The sequence below is a fragment of the Erythrolamprus reginae genome, chromosome 1 (assembly GCF_031021105.1).
Source record: "Erythrolamprus reginae isolate rEryReg1 chromosome 1, rEryReg1.hap1, whole genome shotgun sequence".
NCBI classification, from domain to species: Eukaryota; Metazoa; Chordata; class Lepidosauria; order Squamata; family Dipsadidae; genus Erythrolamprus; species Erythrolamprus reginae.
In genome coordinates, this window is record NC_091950.1 from 68666674 (window position 1) to 68687582 (window position 20909).

The 20909-nt window shown below is 41.4% G+C and overlaps 1 protein-coding gene across 5 annotated transcripts in view; it reads right to left on the minus strand.

Moving 5' to 3' along the window:
- The window catches only part of YLPM1 (YLP motif containing 1), a 71958-nt gene extending 52121 nt beyond the window's left edge, over positions 1-19837 (minus strand). For 3 of the 5 annotated variants that reach the window (XR_011559416.1, XR_011559415.1, XM_070754801.1), the window contains exons 1-5: positions 18742-19837; positions 15107-15334; positions 12855-13049; positions 10226-11403; positions 795-2876 (exon numbers count right to left, since the gene is read on the minus strand). Coding sequence is in view for 3 of the 5 variants with exons in the window: in XM_070754801.1 (XP_070610902.1) it covers positions 795-2876; positions 10226-11403; positions 12855-13049; positions 15107-15334; positions 18742-19707 (4649 nt within the window). In the remaining 2 variants the exon portion in view is untranslated. The remainder of the gene's footprint in view (positions 1-794; positions 2877-10225; positions 11404-12854; positions 13050-15106; positions 15335-18741) is intronic. The other 2 variants (XM_070754793.1, XM_070754783.1) reach the window with 2 other exon arrangements.
- Positions 19838-20909: the final 1072 nt, after the last annotated feature.

Here is a 20909-nt window from a genome sequence, read left to right on the forward strand (position 1 = left end):
GGTTCAAAAATCGCAAATTACCCTGTTCGCAATGGTCGGGGACGCAATAACCGGGTTATCACTGTATATTATACCATCTATTCAAGAATAGAATTGTATTGACATCATTATAATATTATATAATTACACACTTAAGCAGCAGTAGTTGAAAATTAAACAAAGTTAAAGGCAACCTTCCAATAGACTGTTTATTTACTGCATAAATCTTTTAAGATACAGGATCACTAAAGATATAATCTATGGGTGTAAGATAAAACTCTCTTGGAAGAACTATTAATTGGTAGCCTTCCTGAGAATTAGCTTATTTTTCAAATGTTTTTATGGAGTTTGTTGATGGAACTGTATTTGTAAAAAAAACCCCCTATATGAATCATTCTATAAATTTTCCAGATTTCCCCACCCCCTATGCCCTTCTTCACTTTGAGATTTCAAGATAAGATTCTTTCTTCATCACCACAATTAAAAAAAACAAACACTACCGTACTATGTTATTTGAACTCTTTTATCACTTCTTGTGCTTATATATTTAATGGCAGGTCCAAATTAAATTAAAATGAAGATTAACTCCTTTAGTTTAAGAGATATAATATACTATTTAAAATGGTTACTTCAATGGATTCAAAAGAAAGTTCAACTTGCATAAAATGCCCTTTTATCTAAAGTGATTAAAAGATGTATAGCTGATGCCTGACTACATTTTTGAAGCACTTTGTAAGGGTCATTTATACAAACAGAAGACTGAGTTAAATATAATTATTCTAAAATAAGGCAAGGGGGAAATAAAATCAACTCACCGTATCATCTTTAGTTCTTGGGCAGCCTTCAGGATTATTTCATGTTGCCTTTGACTAAGAACCATTACTCCTCCTAACGACTGCTCAGAGGCTAAATTTGGCTCTTCTTCCAACATGTCACATGAGCATGGTGGAATGGGTGGTGGATCCAGACGATTGTCTAAAGATATAAATCTATCCATTTCATCAGGATACCACTTCTCTGGAAGCCTTTCTCTTTCCCAGTCTCCTGTGTCAGGAGGGAAATCAGACTGTTCTCTCCATGTATCACGTCTTTCTGGATATTCACGAATTCTAATCTCCCCTCTGTCTCTAGAATCTCTGTTGTAGAAATCTCGGTCTCTCTCTTCTAACCACCTGTCCTCATGATATCTGTCTATTGGAGGAAGTGGCGGCAGTGGCGGCAAAGGAGGTAGAGGCGGAATGTCCATATCACAATTCATTGTGTCTCTGTCTCCCAATGATCGAAAATCATTGTCCCAGCTTCTTTCCAATTCACGATCATACGCATCCAAGGGTCTTCTGATCATGCCAAGATCCCTGTCTCCCTCTCTGTCTCTACTCAATGGTCTTTCCCAATCGTCCCAAAATGGTTTTTGATCCACCAAAGGAGGTAAAGGTGGAAGAGGGGGAAGTGGTGAAAGAGGGGTTAAAGGATGGTGTTGTGGTACCCCCTCATCTCTCTCATATGGATCAAGGGAATCATACCTGTCATCTAGGTCGTGCCAATATCTATCTCTTTCCCAATCATCTAATCGTCTGTGTTCTAAAGGAGGAATATCTCTGTAGTCAAATGAGCGACCCTCTTCTCTGCTTTGCTCTTCATAACTCCATGGAGGCCTGGGTGGTTCTTTGCAAAATGGTGGTAAATTTTCAACATTCCCTCCAAGTCCTGTATCGTGTCTATTTAGATCCTGGTCCCGAATGCCAGGCCTTCTAATGGGTTCTCTTTCCTGACCATTACCTTGTCTATCTATGTCCCTCTCTCTGTTAGTAGGTTGTCGACCTGGGGGTCTCTCCCTACTTCCAATTTGCCAGTCCAGTCCTCTCTCCTGACTGCTGGGAGGCCTGATTGTACCACTTTCTTGGCTATTTGCTTGGATTCTTTCCCTGCTGCCCATCAGAGGAGCTGGTAACCCTCTTTCCTGGCTGTTTGATTGCTTGCCCGGTACTCTTTCCTGGTTACCTCCCTGTCTACCCATCCCAGATTCCCAGTTGCTTAACTGACCTTCTGGAGGTTTGTCACGAGTTTCTAGCCGGTGGCTTATATCTCTACCAAAATTATCCGTTGATTGACCTTTCCCTCTATTTGCTACTCCCCTTCCTCTCCCATCTTCTAATCGGTCCCGTCCTCTGCCTCTGGTATCTTCCATTCTAAACTGGCCTCTCCCTCTGCCAGCTGGCCCTATTCCTTGGTTATCTCCTGGCTTCATTTGTCCCTTCTCCTTCATTTCTGGCTTAGATGGTTTCTTATTCTGATTATTGTCTGGAGAAACAAGTTTATTTTCTGTAGAGTTCATATCCTTATTTCCTGCGTTTCGTGATGGCAGTAATGTTTTCGTCCCTCCTGTTGTTTGAGGAATATTGGAACCTGGTAGCTGATGCAGACTTGTGGAAATTGAAGAAGTTTTGGGTGTCTCTACATGTAATCCGGAATCCATGGCACTTGGTTTCTTTATTTCTGACATTGCTTCTACGGCCTCCTTCCTGGATGAATTTTGCTGTACATTAGGCAGACCCTTATCTCGCTGAACTGAGCCAGAAGCCTTTACATCAGGTATAAATTTAGATTTATTGACAGAATCAATCAGTGGTTCTTTATTTTTTCCTTGATGGCTCTGTGGTCGCAAAAAAGGTTCATCCCACCATGATCCACTTCCTTGAGAAGACTGCATTTGGGATGTTTCCGAAGGAGTGTAAAAGGCTGCTGCTGGCCCCCGAGGGATCATCCCCTGTTTTCCAGAAGATCCATCTATGTGCTGATTCGGGGCTCTTGCCCTTGGACCTTCTAAGCGTTGACCCTGAAAATTAGGATCTCTTTGTCTTGGAGGCTCAAAGCCTCTTCCCCGAGGTCCATCAAATCTGTGGGATTAGACAGAATTTTTTTTTTAATTAATAGCTTTAATGAGGCTTTTCTATGAAACAATTCTCCTGGTGAGAGACATAAACATAAAATTTAATTTATGTGTATAAAACAGTGTACACTTACTGTATTGAGTGAGACAACACCTGGGAGAATTGGATAGTGGGGGGAAATGTGTTCGTTATTAACTGGTCAGCTTTCCATTATCCCATTATTCACTGCAGAAATAGTTTGCGCTACCTTGACATTCTCCCCACTGGGAATATTGGCTTTCTTATGACTTAATCATAAGAACAGACTAAAGTTTCAGTTCAGTTTATTGATTGAAACTATATTAACTAAAATAGGGCAAACTATAGCAATGAGATAATTGGATAAGACAATCTCCTGGACAGTTGGCCCCAATCTGATTAAGGTAGGAAGTTCTCAGTTGGATGGCTTTAGCCAGCTATAAGCCTGGTAGCCTTATTTTTTACTACCTGTGTGTTTGCATCTTGGAAAATGTAAGATAAGCTATTAATGGGCCTCAGTGGGCTATCAATAGTGATAGCACTTAGACTTACTGTATTTTTCGGGCTATAAGACGGACCCTTTTCTTTGCTAAAAGAGGCTGAAAATTTGGGTGTGTCTTATATTCTGAATGTAGCTTTTTTTTAAGCCCCCCCCCCCCAAACCCTAACCAGGTGCTAACAATCTTCCCAGCTCTTACCGGCTTGCAAGCTTTTTCATTGTTACTCTCTTTGAAGAATGTCTCCAAACCTTGTCTTTGTAGGGGTTTTTTTCATTACTTGCTCTGAATGTTTCTTTCCAGCCCTAACTAGGTGCTAATGATGTTCCCAGCTCTTATTGGCTTGCAAGTTCTTTCATTGTTATTTTCTGAAGAAGGTTTTTTTAAAGCCCTAACCAGGGGATAAAATAATGTGCTGAAGCTGACCAGACTAAAAACACTAGCCAAATGAATATCTGGTAAGCAGATTCTTTTCCTTATTTTCCTCCCAAAAACTAAGGTGCATCTTATACTCCAGTGTGTCTTATACTCTGAAAATTATGATATATACCACTTCACAATGCTTTACAGACCTCTCTAAGTGGTTTGTTGAGTCAGCATATTGCCCCCAACAATCTGGGTCCTCATTTTACCAACCTTGGAAGAATGGAAAGCTGAATTGACATTGAGTCTGGTGAGATTTGAACTGCCAAATTGCAGGCAGCCAGCAGTTAGCAGAAGTAGCCTGCAGTACTGCATTCTAATCATTGCGCCACCTCGGCTCATATGCTTATCAATCAATGATTTTGAAAGTTGTGCTATGGTTGAAGTATATAGTTGGCAGTCAAAGAAGATATGAGTAATATCCTGTCTCATATATACAATTTTTTTCCTGAATAAGGTATTTGATGAAGCTAGCTTGTGTTTTATCATAGACTTCAGAAACTCAAATCTTGTTCTGATTAGGGCTGTTCTGTCAGGCCCATAATTTGATGTGTTTTTCTAACCGAAAATGATTTCTTGTTCTGAGTCAGCCATTTAAAGTTATTTGATATTAACAACTGTCTTTATGTCAACTTGAACACTAAAGTATCATGTAGGCATATTTCATTATGTTTCTAGATAAAGGTTTTTAAATATTTTTCATTGGGGATTCCAAATTGATTTTTCATCAAACATTTTTTATCCTTGTCATAATGTTAATCTATTAGTATTTTTTTTAAAGAATAGAATAGAATTCTTTATTGGCTAAGTGTGATTGGACATATTATGTAGTATATGATTTACCAATACACTACCTGCACCTGATAGTTGAAATAGGATTAATGCATTAAAATTTGTGGATGAAATGATCCCCCCAGGGATTTGATATTTGAATAAACATTTGTAGAAATGTTAATTATGCATTATTTATTCTAGCTGTGTTCTTTCTTTCAGGGCAAAATTCAACTTCAAGTCAGATAAAATGGCAAAATATTTAAAGGCATTCATTTTAAATCTGCAGAGAAGGGCAGCATACAAATCCAATAAATAAATAAATACAAAACACAACTTGTACAATTTCCTTTAAAGTAATGAAACCAGAGAGTACTTGAAATGACTGCAGAGTATTTCTGATTATCAAATGATTCTGGTCACTAATTTAAATAAAAGTTGACTTATAACAAATATTGCTGGAGGTAATATATAACAAATATAAAGTAATGTATTACAAAAATTCTGAGGTAGGCTTTATATTTGGTTTGCCAGTATTCTAGCTGCAAGAAGCTTCGGAGCATCTGATATAATACATAAGCTTCAGTTCCAATTACCATTGTGAATTTATGTACTCTTCTATACCAGTAATTCTCAACTTACAAGTTTGTTTAGTGACTGTTTAAAGTAATAACATCATGGGAAAAAATGAGTTATGACCATTTTTCATATTTATAACTGTTGCTGAATTCCCATGGTCATGTGATCAAAATTCAGATATTTGATAAGTGACTGATACTCATGACAGTTGCAGCTTCCCGAGGTCACGAGATCACCTTTGCGACCTTTGTAAAAAGCAAAGACAATGGGGAAGCCAGATTCACTTAACAAACATGTTATTAACTTAACTGCAGTGATTCACTTAACAACTGTGGCAAAAAAGTTGTAAAACAGGGCAAAACTGAGTGAACAATGTCTCACTTACCAACAGAAATTGACGTTGCAAGTGGAGCAATATCTGAATACCCGAAGGCAGTGATGGCAAACCTTTTTTTCCTTGGGTGCTGAAAGCGTGTGTGTTGTGCTATCACGCATGCAAAAGTGCCCATACCCATAATTCAGTACCCACTGATAGCGAAAATGGCCTCTCCCACCCCCCACCCCCCGGAGGCCTTCTAGAGATCTGAAACAGCCAATTTCCCAACCTCTGGTGAGCCTGGTAGGCCTGTTTTTCACCCTCTCCAACCTCTGGTGAGCCTGGTAGGCCTGTTTTTCGCCCTCTCCAACCTCTGGTGAGCCTGGTAGGCCTGTTTTTCACCCTCTCCAAGCTTGAGGCTTCCCTGAAGCTTGGGGAAGGCAAAAATGCCCTCCTCCACCCTCCCAAAGACTCTCCGGATACTGAAAATGCCCTCCCAGAGCCTACGGGTGAGCCAAAAATCAGCTGGCCAGCATGCACATTGGAGCTGAGCTAGGGTAACGGCTTACGTACCAGCAGATATTGCTCCGTGTGCCACCTGTGGGACCCCGTGCCATAGGTTCGCTATCACTGCCTTAGGGAGGTGATGGCAAACCTATGGCATATATGTCACAGGTGGCAAGTGAAGCCATATCAGAGGGCATGCGAGGCATTGCCCTATGTCAGCTCCAGGGCACATGCACGCGCTGGCCAGCTGATGGCATTGGGAAAGGCCATTTTCGCCCTCTGGAGGCTTCAGGGACCCCTCCTAAAGCCTGGGGATGGCAGAAAACGGCCCAATGGGCCAACCAGAAGTTCGTTTCTGAACATCCTGTTGGTCCGTTTGGTCATTTTTCACTGTCCTCATGCTTCAGGGAAATCTATGCACATGCATGGGGGCAGTAGATGGTGGGTTGTATGCATGTGTGTGTGGAGGACATGGGTGTAAGCACATGTGCATGTGCTAGTGTGTGCTCAAACACCCGTTTGGCACACGACCCAAAAAAGGTTTGCCATCACTGACCTAGGATCTTCCTTAAGTGTAAATATGAGCTATGCACCAAGACAAATTCCTTGTGTGTCCAATAATACTTGGCCCATAAATTTCTATCCTATCCTATCCTATCCTATCCTATTCCAATCTATTCCATTCCATTCTATTGTATTTGGCTGTGTAGTTTCTGTTTTTCTTCTGTGTGATTTGGGATTTTCTTCTGAATTGTTTATGAAAGCATTTTGGCTACAAAATTGTTGACAAACAACTTTCTGAGTTTACTCCTGAATGTTGCTGGAAAACCGCTGCACACAGACCAGATCCTCAGCCTTCACAAGCAACCATCCCAGTGCAGACAATAGAAGCTGTGTCCAGACCCTCTTCAGAAGGGACACAACACAGTGCAGTACCACAACACTAAGAAAAGCAGAAGAGAAATGGCTGCTTGACGTCTTTCTCATTAACGGCTGTCCAAAAAACTTTGCATTCTGAAACACAGCACTCAAACCACACCACACCACACAGCCAATTACCATGCAAGAACTAACCCTACTATACACAAAAGAGGAAATGACACCCAGAATCCTTTAATGCCTAGGAATAGCAATAGCCCTCAAACCCACAGCCACACTCTGCCAGGAATTATCCAGAACCAAAGGCAAGATACAGAAAGATGGAAGAAACAATATAATGTACAAAATCAACTGTAACCATTGTAACCAATTCTGTTTGGAACAAACATCATGTCAATGAAAATCTAGGATCCACGAACATTGGCTGGCTGTCAAAAACTGCAATCCGAAATCCTTAATCGGTTCTCACATTGACACCAAATAGCACCAGTTTGATTGAAACAATACAAAACTCATTGGCACATTACCACCCATCACGGTTGAAATTTCAATCATGCCTGACACTCCACAAGCAACTCCATCAATGGACACATTGACCTCCAAGCTGTCTACAAACCCCTCAGAATCCAAATCAACTGCATAGCCAACCAGAAAGAGCGCTGACCCTCAACCAACCCATGCAATTCCCCTCCAGCAGCAGTTCACTTCCCAATGACTCTGACCTGATGTAATCTCCCTATCACAAGACCTTCACTCGACGCACCCACACTTGAAACATAGAAACATAGAAGTCTGACGGCAGAAAAAGACCTCATGGTCCATCTAGTCTGCCCTTATACTATTTTCTGTATTTTATCTTAGGATGGATATATGTTTATCCCAGGCATGTTTAAATTCAGTTACTGTGGATTTATCTACCACATCTGCTGGAAGTTTGTTCCAAGGATCTACTACTCTTTCAGTAAAATAATATTTTCTCATGTTGCTTTTGATCTTTCCCCCAACTAACTTCAGATTGTGTCCCCTTGTTCTTGTGTTCACTTTCCTATTAAAAACACTTCCCTCCTGGACCTTATTTAACCCTTTAATATATTTAAATGTTTCGATCATGTCCCCCCTTTTCCTTCTGTCCTCCAGACTATACAGATTGAGTTCATTAAGTCTTTCCTGATACGTTTTATGCTTAAGACCTTCCACCATTCTTGTAGCCCGTCTTTGGACCCGTTCAATTTTGTCAATATCTTTTTGTAGGTGAGGTCTCCAGAACTGAACACAGTATTCCAAATGTGGTCTCACCAGCATTCTATATAGTGGGATCATAATCTCCCTCTTCCTGCTTGTTATACCTCTAGCTATGCAGCCAAGCATCCTACTTGCTTTCCCTACCGCCTGACTGCACTGTTCACCCATTTTGAGACTGTCAGAAATCACTACCCCTAAATCCTTTTCTTTTTCAGTATTTGCCAACACTGAACTGCCAATACAATACTCAGATTGAGGATTCCTTTTCCCCAAGTGCATTATTTTACATTTGGAAACATTAAACTGCAGTTTCCATTGCTTAGACCATTTATCTAGTAAAGCTAAATCATTTACCATATTACAGACGCCTCCAGGAATATCAACCCTATTGCACACTTTAGAGTCATCGGCAAATAGGCAAACCTTCCCTACCAAACCTTCCCCTATGTCACTCACAAATATATTAAAAAGAATAGGACCCAGAACAGATCCTTGTGGCACACCGCTTGTAACCTGACTCTGCTCAGAATACTCGCCATTAACAATAACTCTCTGATGTCTACACTTCAGCCAGCTGCAAATCCATTGAACTATCCAGGGATTAAGTCCAATCTTCACTAATTTATCTATCAGCTCTTTATGTGGAACCATATCAAAGGCTTTGCTGAAGTCCAGGTAGGCAATATCCACGGCACCACCTTCATCCAACACCTTTGTGACATAGTCAAAGAAATCAATGAGATTAGTCTGACATGATTTGCCTTCAGTAAAGCCATGCTGATTTGGGTCTAATAAGTTATTGTTTTTTATATGCTGATTTATCCTCTTTTTGAGTAGAGTCTCCATCATTTTAACTACAACTGATGTCAAGCTAACTGGCCTGTAGTTACCAGCTTCTTCTCTACTGCCCTTCTTGTGAATAGGCACAACACTGGCCATTCTCCAATCCTCAGGAACTTCTCCTGTTAACAAGGATTGGTTAAACAAATCAGTCAGGGGGGTAGCAATGACAGATCTGAGTTCTTTAAGAACTCTGGGGTGGATGCCATCTGGACCCATTGCCTTATTTATCTTTAATCGTTCAAGTTCTTCTAAGACATCGGCTTCTAAGATCACTGGAGCTGAATCCGTACAGCTGGAAGCAATGCTATATCCCTCTATAGTATTATTTTGTAAGGTGTCTTTTGAGAAAACTGAACAGAAGTAGCTATTGAAATGGTCAGCGATCTCCTTATTCCCATTAAAGTCCTTATAAACAGAAGAACATACATCTCCGCTGAAGATGTTACCTAGCCTGGTAACACAGTGTTAAGAAAGCAACCCACCAGCTCGAAGGATGAACCTTCATCCTCATTACTTTTGACTTAATAGCCGTTTCAAGAAGCATCCTTTATTATCAGAAGTAAACAGAATACCTGGATGAATAGTTTCCTAAATTACTTAGGGATATATAAGATGTGTATACTGTATGTAAAGCATAATTTGGCAAGGTGGGAATATGGCAATGAATAATTATTTATTAATCATATTTAATTAGCAGCACAGTTAATGAAAAGGGACTTGGGAGGGATGTACAATAGTTAATATAGTCAGATCAGTCAATCTGATTATCAGATAAGCATATTTTTAATTCTAAAAGCATATTAAATATCTAAATGTATACTGCTCAAAAAAATAAAGGGAACACTCAAATAACACATCCTAGATTATTATTATTATTTATTAGATTTGTATGCCGTCCCTCTTCGAAGACTCGGGGTGGCTCACAACAATAATAGAAACAAAATAACAGTGAAACAAATCTAATATTAAAAATAAAACATATCTAAAACCCCAGCAATTAAAACCATACAACACATACATACCAAACATAAAATATAGAAGCCTGGGGGAGGAATGAATGAAATATTCTCCCTGAATACTTTGTTCGGTACAGAGTTGAATGTGCAGGACAGCATGTGAAATTGATTGTCAATCAGTGTTGCTTCCTAAGTGGACAGCTGGATTCCACAGAAGTTTGATTTACTTGGAGTTATATTGTGCTAAGTGTTCCCTTTACTTTTTTGAGCAGTGTATATAACATAGGATTTGTCAAGTTAAAATAAACCAAAAAGAATACATACCTTGAGCACCTGGGACCTTCATGGAATGGTGCCCTGGAGGAATCCGGAAACTCGGCTGGCCTCAATGATCTGTTCTGATAAGCAGTGGTGGTAGTGATAGTAGTGGTGGACACAGATGTCGAAGCTATTGTAGATTCTGATTTCACTTTAGCATGGTCAGATGAGGCTAACCCAAATGCCGATGCCTGTTTGCCCGGAGGAGCATAAGAATCACCTTGGTCTGAAGAGCTAGCAGAGGCTGTGACATTTGAATGGTAAGGCAAAGTGGCTGATGTATCAGTGAAAGAAAAAGAAGCAGGGGTAGGAAGAAGGGCTGGTCTGGTGGTTTCAGTGACTTGGGAAGCTGCATTTGATTCATTAACCTTAAATGAAAAGGCAGAAGCAGAGGTAGGAGTAGGAAGCAAAGGTGGCCTAGTGGTTTCAGGGGCCTGCGGGATGACAGACGAATCGCTATTTTTAAAAGGAAAGGAAGAATGGGTAGTAGGGGTGGGAAGTAGAGCTGGTCTAGAGGTTTCTGTGTTTTGAGAAGTGGGAGCCGCCTCTGTAACTTTAAAGGTAAAAGAGTTAGGGGTAGGAAACAAAGCTGGCCTTGTTGCTTCCGTGCTCTGGGAAATGGTAGAAGAATCTTCTGTTTTGGATGTGAAAGAACCAGGCGGAGGGGTGGGAAGAAGAGCTGACCTGATCCCTTCTGTCACCTGAGAACTGGAAAGCGATTCGCTGACTTTGAAAGAAAAAAAACTAGGACTAGGAAACAGAGCTGGTTTTGTTTCTGCGGCTTGAGTGCTCGCAGGTCCAGATTCTTTTGAAACAATCAAGTCAGGTGCTGCTGGGTCAGCAGAAAATCCAGGCAATGGTGGAAGAAGTGTAGCTGCAGGTAAAACAGGCATGCTGCTTTGCACTGTTTGAGAATACGGAGCAAATGGAAACGTGCTCCCAGGACCCGGAGTATTCCGGGTTTGAAAATATTTCACCTTCTCCTGAAGGTGAGCGTACGTGGCTTTCATTTGTCCCTGCCATGTTTTCCACTGTTTCTCGTACTCATAAAGCTGGTCTTTGTGAGGATAGGTTTGAATTTGATCCTGCCACTGCTGGAATTCGCGTTCCCACTCTTTGAAAATTGGCTGGAATTGCTTATTCTGAGTCTCATAATGCTTTTGCTGCATCTCCATGGTTGCTGTCTGTCAGGAAAAGAAGGTAATAAGGAAGATTTTGTGTGTTTGGATTTTTTTAAAAAAGTCCATGATCTGTACTCAGTTATCCTAATGTTTCAGCATATCATTTTAAACTTAAATAACATTTCACACTTTCTACAATTTCACTGGTTGCTTTAACTAACATTTTATTACTATTTTGATGGGAAAAGTGTTTACTTTTCCTTAGGAAGTGGTATTAGAATAATTGACGAGTGAAACGGCTTGCGTGCGGAAGTTGTGAATGCTCCAACACTGGAAGATTTTAAGATGTTGGATAACCATTTGTCTGAAGTGGTATAGGGTCTCCTGCCAAAGCAAGGGCTTGGAATAGAAGACTTCCAAGGTCCCTTCCAACTCTGTTATTATTATTATTAGTATCAGTAGTGTTACTTAAAAGATTGATGTATAATTTCTAGAATAAGAACAAGAACACTAACATTTCACTTTTAGCAGTGATGGGCTCCTACCAGTATGGTGAGGTACGCAGTACTGGTAGAAAAAATTTGAATTTTTTTCTTTTTTTCCTTTCTGGGCTCTGGTTATGTTTTTCTTATCGCAGTAAATGACGTTGAATGTGTATAATTTTAGAAGAGCTGTGTGTACATACACATACCCTTTATATAGTAGGTAATGTATATTTTTGTGTACCTGTGTGTAATATGTATGTACACATATGGCATATATACACAGAATTAAATAGTATATTTTGGATGTTCAGTAATAGTAAATAGATAGGGAAATTGCATCTCTTTGAGGCGAGCAGAGGCCAGGTACCCTAATCCTAACCCTTGATGTGAGTGACATCAAGTTGGCCATCTTTAAGCCAGTCACATGACCTTTAAGCCACCCTCAGTCACTTGATTGTCAAGCTACTCCCACCTGGTCACATGGCCAGCAAGCCACACCCACCGTGTGGTATTAAAATATTTTGCAGCCCCTCACTGACTGTTAGGCAAATATGTTGTCAGCATTCTCTAACGTAACAAGTGCTAAAATTCAACTCCCATAAATTTCAATGTGAAATAACCCTTTTGGTGTGGGATTATGAGATCCAAGACATCTGAGAGGTGGCAAATTGTATTCACTTAGATATAGATAAAAACACTATGAAAAATAAGTAAAAGAGCAGATAAGCATTAAGCTGTATTTCATAATTAAAATATAGTAGCAATTTCACTCAAGGACCAGTTTGATATAGTGATTGAACTAGAGACTGTGAGTACTGTCCTAGGCATGAAACCAGATGGGTGATCTTGGGCCACTCACTCTCAGCCTTAAAAAGCAGGCAATAGCACTTCTTAAATCTTACCCAGAAAATTGCTAGAAACTTTTCAGGCAGTAGCCAGGAATCAACACTCAAAGGAATAAAAACAAAAGCCAATAACAATTTTACTTATTTGGAAGTAAGTAAAATTATATTGTTTCAAACAACTTACCGACAGATGTGGTGATTGCTGCATAATGCGTTGATAGCGTTGTAAAATTTGTTGCAGTTGTGAATGCTTTTGCATTATTCTTTGATACTGAAAACCCACTCTTTGTTGTGGATGTTGCTGCCATTGTGTTGCTGCTGCCTGTAGCTGCTGTAATCTCAAGTTTTCTTCAGGATCTTCTGGAGGTTCAATGTTTAGCTAGAGTAGAAGGAATCAGCCATAATTTTTTTTCAATCAGTGATTAGAATTTTTTTTAAAAAGGATTAAAAACATTTGTAAAAATAGAAGAAAGACTCATGTTATATCCTAGGTGCCACCCACAAATGTATCATTTTGTTGTTGCTTAACCTAGGTCAGTGATGGCGAACCTATGGCACGGGTGCCACAAGTGGCACGTGGAGCCATATATGACAGCACACAAGGCTTTTCCTTTTGTCAACTCCTGCGCACTTGTGTGTGTTGGCCAGCTGATTTTCGGCCTCCTGGAGGGAGAGGCTGTTTCAAGGGGAGGTTCTTGTTCACCCATTGGGCTGTTTTTTGCCCTCCCCAGGCTTCAGGAAAGCCTCCGGAGCCTGTGGATGGTGAAAAATGGCCAAACAGGGCAACTGGAAGTTCGGAAATGTGAAAACATGCACAAGGGAAGGCTATTGCATTATAGATGTGGGCACACACCATTGCGCCGTCATGTGTGCGCACACCCTTTTGGTGCCCAAACAAAAGAAAGGTTCACCATCACCGACCTAGGTCATTTCCAGTAATATGTAATGTATCATGGTGAAAACAGAAATGATGGGGAACTATGCAAAGATACGTCTTTCTCTTGCTTTGGGAGGGGGAGTTTTGAGAGGCTTGATATTTGTTTGAAAACTATTGATGCTATTATATTTACTTATTTATTTGTTGGACTTTTATGCACCCCACTCTGAGGACTCGGGGTGGCTTACAACATATAATAAAACAATGTATGACATTTCAGATCCAATTAATTAATCCAACGAAGCAATGCTGCCTGGAGGGACCCAGGGGAAGAGCCTTCTCTGTGGTGGCCCCAGCCCTCTGGAATCAACTCCCCCCTGGATATTAGAACTGCCCCCACCCTCCTCGCCTTTCGCAAGTTGCTGAAAACCCACCTATGTCGGCAGGCATGGGGAAATTGATATGCCCCCTAGCTATTACGGTTTATGTACGGTTTGAGTGGGTTGTGTGACTATTTTAATGACAAGGGTTTTTAATTGCTTTTTAGGTATTGGATTTGTGCACTGTTTATTATTGTTGTGAGCTGCTCCGAGTCTCCGGAGAGGGGCGGCATACCAATGTAATAAATAATAATAATAATAATAATTATTATTATTATTAAATATAAAACCTAAAAAACCCAAAGCCATAAAAAACAGTCATTCCCATTGAATCAACTTTCTCTCAGCACATTCATCAGCCAGGGGGCAAGAATTTATAGGACTAAGATTGTAGTTTTCTGTTCGATATCTCAAAATTATGCAGAATGTTACCATAAATCTCAGCAACATTAATCAGGGCAGGCTCAAGGAAGCCCAAAGAAAAAGACTGGTGAGACGGAAGTAACTGTTGTGGCCCACTAGCAGCACGTACAGCTGGTAGCAGATCCTGCCAGAGAAAAGCCTGATGTAGTGATGCACCAATGGCCTGCGCAGTTGTCTCCTGAGTCTGACAGTGAGGAGGCTGGGTTTTTTCCATTGTTCTACTTGCTTGGACTGTCTCTTTCCAGCAGGTAATGCTGTTTCCAGCTCTTACTGGCTTGCAAGCTCTTTCATTGTTACTCTCTCAGAATAATTTTTTTAAGCTCTTAGCCAGAGGATTAAAATAATGTGTGGAAGCTGACCAGACTAAGGATGCTAGCTAGATGAATACCTGGTAAGCAGATTATTTTCTCTATTTTCCTCCACAAAAGCTAAGGTATGTCTTATATTCCGGTGCGTCTTATACTCCGAAAAATACGGTAAGCTTGTTAATATGAATATTATTTTATTTGTATTAAAATGTAAGACACTCAGGTGCCACACTGTTCACATCTGATGTTTGTAAACAATTAAAAAACATGTAAAAGAAAGAAAAAGCACTGCCAGTTGCCCATTCTTGCTGCAATTTTTGGCCATCCAAAGATTTACTAACCATTCTTCCATTAACAATAAATGCATTTAAATATCTGAAATCAATAAAAGATGGAACCCTTTATCAATGAATAATTATGTATAGTGACACTTCTGTGAATAGAATACCTTAGGTTCAACAGATGACGCAGGAGGCTCTTCATCTTGTGGATGTGGTAAGTTGGGATCATAATTCAAACTGGGTTCAGAAAGGCCACTAGAACCAAATGTTTCTCTTTTTTCTTTTCTCTGTTCAGGGGCATCATTCATAGTAGGTGGCTGTTGTCCCAATGCATGTGCTTTTGCTCTTTGCTGAAGAGTAAGTAAATGCTGTTGATACCAATATTGCTGTTGTTCCTACAATAAGTAGAAGTATAGCAGTTTCATAGAGAAACAGAATATCCTAGAATCTGAAGAAAGTTACAGCATTTACTGTAAAACAGAGAATTCATATCAATGATTGATTCAAATAAGAGAACCAATTGATGCACTGGTCAAGATACCAGGCTAGAAGCCAGAAGACATGAGTTCTAGTCCTGATTTAGACACAAAGTCAGCTGGGTGACATTAAGCCAGTCAATCTGTCTCAGTCTTGGGAATAAGGCTGTGTCAACTTTACTTCCAAAAATCTTGCCAAAAAAATCAGCAGGGACAACTCCAGATAGTTGCAGAGGGTCAAGATTGACTTGAAGGCATTAAAAAGTGCCTCCTCCAAATTAAAGTTGCACAGTGAAATTTGTTTTATTTATTTGGCATATTTATGTAGATAGATTACAAACACATGATTTGGGGAGATGTAGAACACAAGAATTAAACAATTCCATAACATACTAAGAGGACCAAAAATTAAAAATAAACAGATAAAGCCCAAGAAACCAGGAGAACAAATATCAGTTATCTCATGTAGCCCCCCCAAGGCTGGTGAAAAAAACATGCTTTAAAGCAGGTCCCCAGCAGTGGTGAAATCTAAAAATTTTCCCTACCGCTTCTTGGGGCATGGCTTATTTTTTGAGCATGGCTTGATGTCAGGTGGGTGTGGCTTAGTGATGACCTGGTGGCATGGCCAAGTTATAAAATGTTGTGAAACTCACTAACAACGCTCTTGCTTAGCAACCAAAAGTTTGGGCTCAATTGTGGTCATAAACTTTCTTTCTTTCTTTCCCTTCCTTCTTTCCTTTTCTTTCTTTCTTCCTTTCCTTCTTTCCTCTTCCCTTCCTTCTCTATTTCTTTTGCAGTAGAAAGCAACCTGCCCCAAGGCAAATATCTTGTGACAACAGCTATGAGATGCTTCTAAAATTCCAAATTACTCATCAACTCCCAAGATGCGGGATTCCTGACATGAGTTTATGGCTTATAAAATGGTTCCATGCGTACAGGTATATCTGGATGAGAGAAAGTGAGCGCACCCCTGAATGTATGAATGTGCATGAGAAACATCCATGACTTCTGCGAACTACCGGCAGCCACTGCTACTGGCACGCCTGATCCAGGACCATTTCACTCCTGGTCCCCAGTTCCTGGCCCACTCCTGGACTGTGGCCTATTCAGAATTCAGCCTGTGAGTGGCTGGCCAGAATGCATACACCTGCACAGCTCAATTTGTGTGAGCCATGGGCCGGTGGGCACTCACATGCATGTGTGCTTGCCTGCCAATCATGTATACGTCACGGTTCATACAGCCCAGTTCCCCTCTCCCCCACATCCAGCTGGGCCACCAAGCCTTACAGAGGTCTTTAAAGACCTCCGTATGGCTAATAGATGAGGCTAACCTCACCTTGGGGGAATGAAGTTACAGAGGGAGCGCCACAGCAGAAAAGGCTTGCTACTTGGGTGTCTCCAAATAAGAAGTTTATTGGAAAACCAAAGGCTACCCTGGCACAGAGAGGGGCTGTATAGAATCAAAATACAGTGATTCAAGGCTTTCATCTTGTTCTATGTTGCAACTGAGGCCTTGGCTGAACTGCCAACCAGATTTTTTTTTTACAGTACTGTGGTAACTTCAAACGGTGACATAGATTGCCTGTTGGGGTAAGCTAATAAAATCTTGCAATTCTGAAAGTACATTTCTTTCTACGCCTCATTCGTTCTTAAATCCCAAGAAACTGGAAACCCAGAGTTCCTTCTGAGCCATTTGCCTTTCCCACATTACTGCTGTTGGCTAAGCTGCCTTTCATTTGATTTCCCTTTTTTTATGTCTCTTCTGTTTATCAAGTTCATCTGTATAAATTATTGGGGAGTTTATGCAAGGCAGTGGGTAAGCAGCACAGACAAATGCTGTTCTGCTTAACAATGATTTTGCCTAGTGACAGAAACTCTGGTTCTTATTAAGGTCATTAAATGAAGACTACTTTTTATACTTGTATATAAAAAATAATTACTGCCAATCTGCCTTCCATTGAGGATCTGTATACTACAAGAGTAAAAAAGAGGGCGGTGAAAATATTTACTGATCCCTCACATCCTGGACATGAATGGTTTCAACTCCTACCCTTAAAACGACACTGTAGAGCAGTGTTTCCCAACCTTGGCAACTTGAAGATATTTGGACTTCAGCTCCCAGAATTCCCCAGCCAGCAAGCTGGGGAATTCTGGGAGTTGAAGTCCAAATATCTTCAAGTTGCCAAGGTTGGGAAACACTGCTGTAGAGCACTGCACACCAAGACAACTAGAGACAAGAACAGTTTTTTTCCTGAACGCCATCACTCTGATAAACAAATAATTCCCTCAACAGTGTCAAATTATTCACTAAGAAACATTTTGGATGAAAGAAAATGAAAGAGGAGCAAATTTTGAAATAAATATATGAAGGAAGAATGATCAAGAAAGTCATGACATTTGTGTTTGGATTGAATTGGTCAAATGTTTAAAAATGAAAAAGCAAAGTATGAAGCAGTTCATGAACATATTAGAAGACACGAGGGTCTGCAAGGATATAATGAGATGTAGTGAATCTTATCTATATAAACTATGTTTATATAGATAAGATTCTATAGAAAAGAGCTTCGATGGCGCAGTGGTTAGAGAGCAGTACTGCAAGCTACTTCTGCTGATCACCGGCTGCCAACAGTTTTGCAGATTAATTCTCAATAGGCTGAAGTTTGACTCAGCCTTCCATCCTTCCAAGGTTGATAAAATGAGGACCCAGATTGTTGCAGGCAATATGCTTACTCTTTGTAAACCGCTTAGAGGGGGCTGTAAAGCATTGTGAAGAGGTATACATGTCAAAATGGTAATGCTAATAAATTGTATTTACTTTTCTTCATGCCCTTAATTCTTTAGTTTACTATTTTGTAATTATTTTCTGTTTGCATAGTGTCATTTACCTTAAAAACAAATAGCATTATAGATATTTTATCTGTGTGTAGAAAAGTAGCAGACGTCACAAATAGCATACCAACTCTTTAATAAAAACAAAGTTTGGGCCAGTAGTTAAAGGCACCAGGCCTGAAACCAGGAGACTGAGTTCTAATTCTACCTTAGGCATGAAAGCTATTAAGCAACTTTGGGGCAGATATTCTCTCAGCTTAACCTACTTCACAGAGTTGTTGTGGGGAAAAATAGGAGGAGTTGCCAGGGTTGGGAAACACTGCTCCAGACTATTCAGATTGAGTTCATTAAGTCTTTCCTGATAAAGTTTTATGCTTAAGACCATCCACCATTTTTGTAGCCCGTCTTTGGACCTGTTCAATTTTATCAATCTCTTTCCAAAAACAAGGAAAAAAAGTTTTAGTAGTCCCGACAGCAATGGTTACTTCCATCCTTACCTGGGAGGTCATTGTGGATAGATTCGTACGGGAGCCGCTTTGCTGTTGCTCACACTCTTTCTCTGGGCCACTGCCCAGTCTTAATTCTGGTGTTTCGGCAGCGCTCTGGGATGAAGGGAAGTGGGATTCGGGCTGGGAGGCTGATGTTGCAACGGGCTGGCCTAGCTGGGAGGCCGACTGGGAGCCGGCTTGGTAAGTTTGAGCCTGGTTTGGGTAAGGCTGAGAAGCAGCCGGAGAGGGGGTGTCTGAAAAGGTCTTGGGAACTGCCTGAGACAAGGGCAAATGGGGCTGGTAAGGTTGCGGCGGCGGGATCTGACTCTGCGCCGGGGCTACATAGGGGTCAGCTTCCAACTGGGGCAGGAAAGACTGGGAAGGTGACTGCGGAGGCGAAGACAGATCCATGTCAATATCCATGGCAGGGCTGGCCGAAGGAACCTGCGGCTCCCACTCCTTGCGGGGCTGCGGCGCCTCGGCCACCTCGTCCGTAGACGGAAGCGGCGGCAACGGGGGGTTTCGGAACTGGGGTTCCCGAGGCAGAGGCGGAGGTAGGGGATCGCGGTGCTTGAATTGTTTCTGGTAGCCCCGCGAGGGCGGCGGTCCGGCGGGTATCGGCGGCTGCCAGGGGTTACTGGAAGGCAGAGGAGGCGGCATAGTCGGGGGAGGCGCGGCGGGCGGCGGCCCCCCGCCTAGCAAAACCGACTGCAGCTGCTTCTGGTGCATCTGCTGGAGCTGCTGCAGCTGGACCAGGTGCTGCTCCTGGAGGCTCATGAACCCCCCCGCAGTCCCGGCAGTGGCCGTAGACGCCGAGCTGGTCGAGTAACCCCCTAAAACAGGCGGCGGGATTACCGGCGGCGGCGGCATGGAGGTAGGCAGCACGCCGGGCAAAGGGGGCGGCGGCATCAGCATCGTGGGAGGCGGAGGGTAAAGCCCCGGGGTGGCCCCATACAGACCCCACGTCGGGTACATGGTGCCGAGAAACGGGTCTCTCTGTCTCGCTCTTCCCCGAGGGCGTCGGCTTGGCAAAGCGCGGGCCTCCGCAGGCCGCGACAGCGATGGCGTCCGCGCGTTCTTCTGCGCCTGCGTGCCAAAATGCGTGACGCGCTGCGGGTCATAGAGGTGCGACTTTCTTTATACGAGAGTGTCTCGGTTCAGAACTAAACTCATTAGGGAATGACGAAACGAGGACGGCGTTGCTGCTCGCCGCTGATTTCCGGCCAAATGCATTGAGGGAGGATAGTTGTCTTTAGAGTGTTTCATTGCTTTTAGGAGCTTTTATGTTATTTTTTATTTGTATTTGGCTTTGAACCGCCCAGAGTCTTTTGGGGGGTACGGCGCTGTATAAGTCTATATAATAAATAAATAAATATCAAAATAAACTGAGTATTATCTTTTACTTATTATTTCACTTAGTAACTACACTGTTTGCACTATTACTAGTTTTTTCTCATCATTCCTATCACCCATTTCCTCCCACTTATGACTATGACTAACTTGTTGCTTGTATCCTTACTATTTACATTATGTTTCCTGATTACTTATTTGACCCCTATGACAATCATTAAGTGTTGTACCTTATCATTCTTGACAAATGTATCTTTTTCTTTTATGTACACTGAGAACATATGCACCAAAGACAAATTCCTTGTGTGTCCAATCCTGCTTGGCCAATAAAGAATTCTATTTTAAGTTTATTGCCATAGAATAACTTCATTTCGCTCTAATAAGTAGCCACGTTTCCAGTTTTCTCCCCCCCCCCCCACTTGGAACTGAAATTAGAGGGATTTCTTCCAACAATGGGCATGTTGAAAACTTGTAAAATGATTAAAATAAAGAATGCTTGAATTAAGAGTGCATGTGGCCCAGTATCTTGTTCTCTAGTTACTAAATACAGGTAGTCCTCAATTTACAACAGTTCATTTTGTGACCGTTTGAAGTTACAGGGGCACTGAAAAAAAGTGATTTATGACAATTTTTCAAACTTATGATCATTATCGCATCCCCATGGTTACATGGTTTATATACAACTGACTCACATTTATGATGGTTGCAATGTCCCAGGCCATGTGATCACTTTTTTGACCTTCTGACGAGCAAAGTCCATGGGGAAGCTGGATTCACTTGACAATGGTGTTACTAATTTTAACAACTGCAGTGATTCTTGTCACACA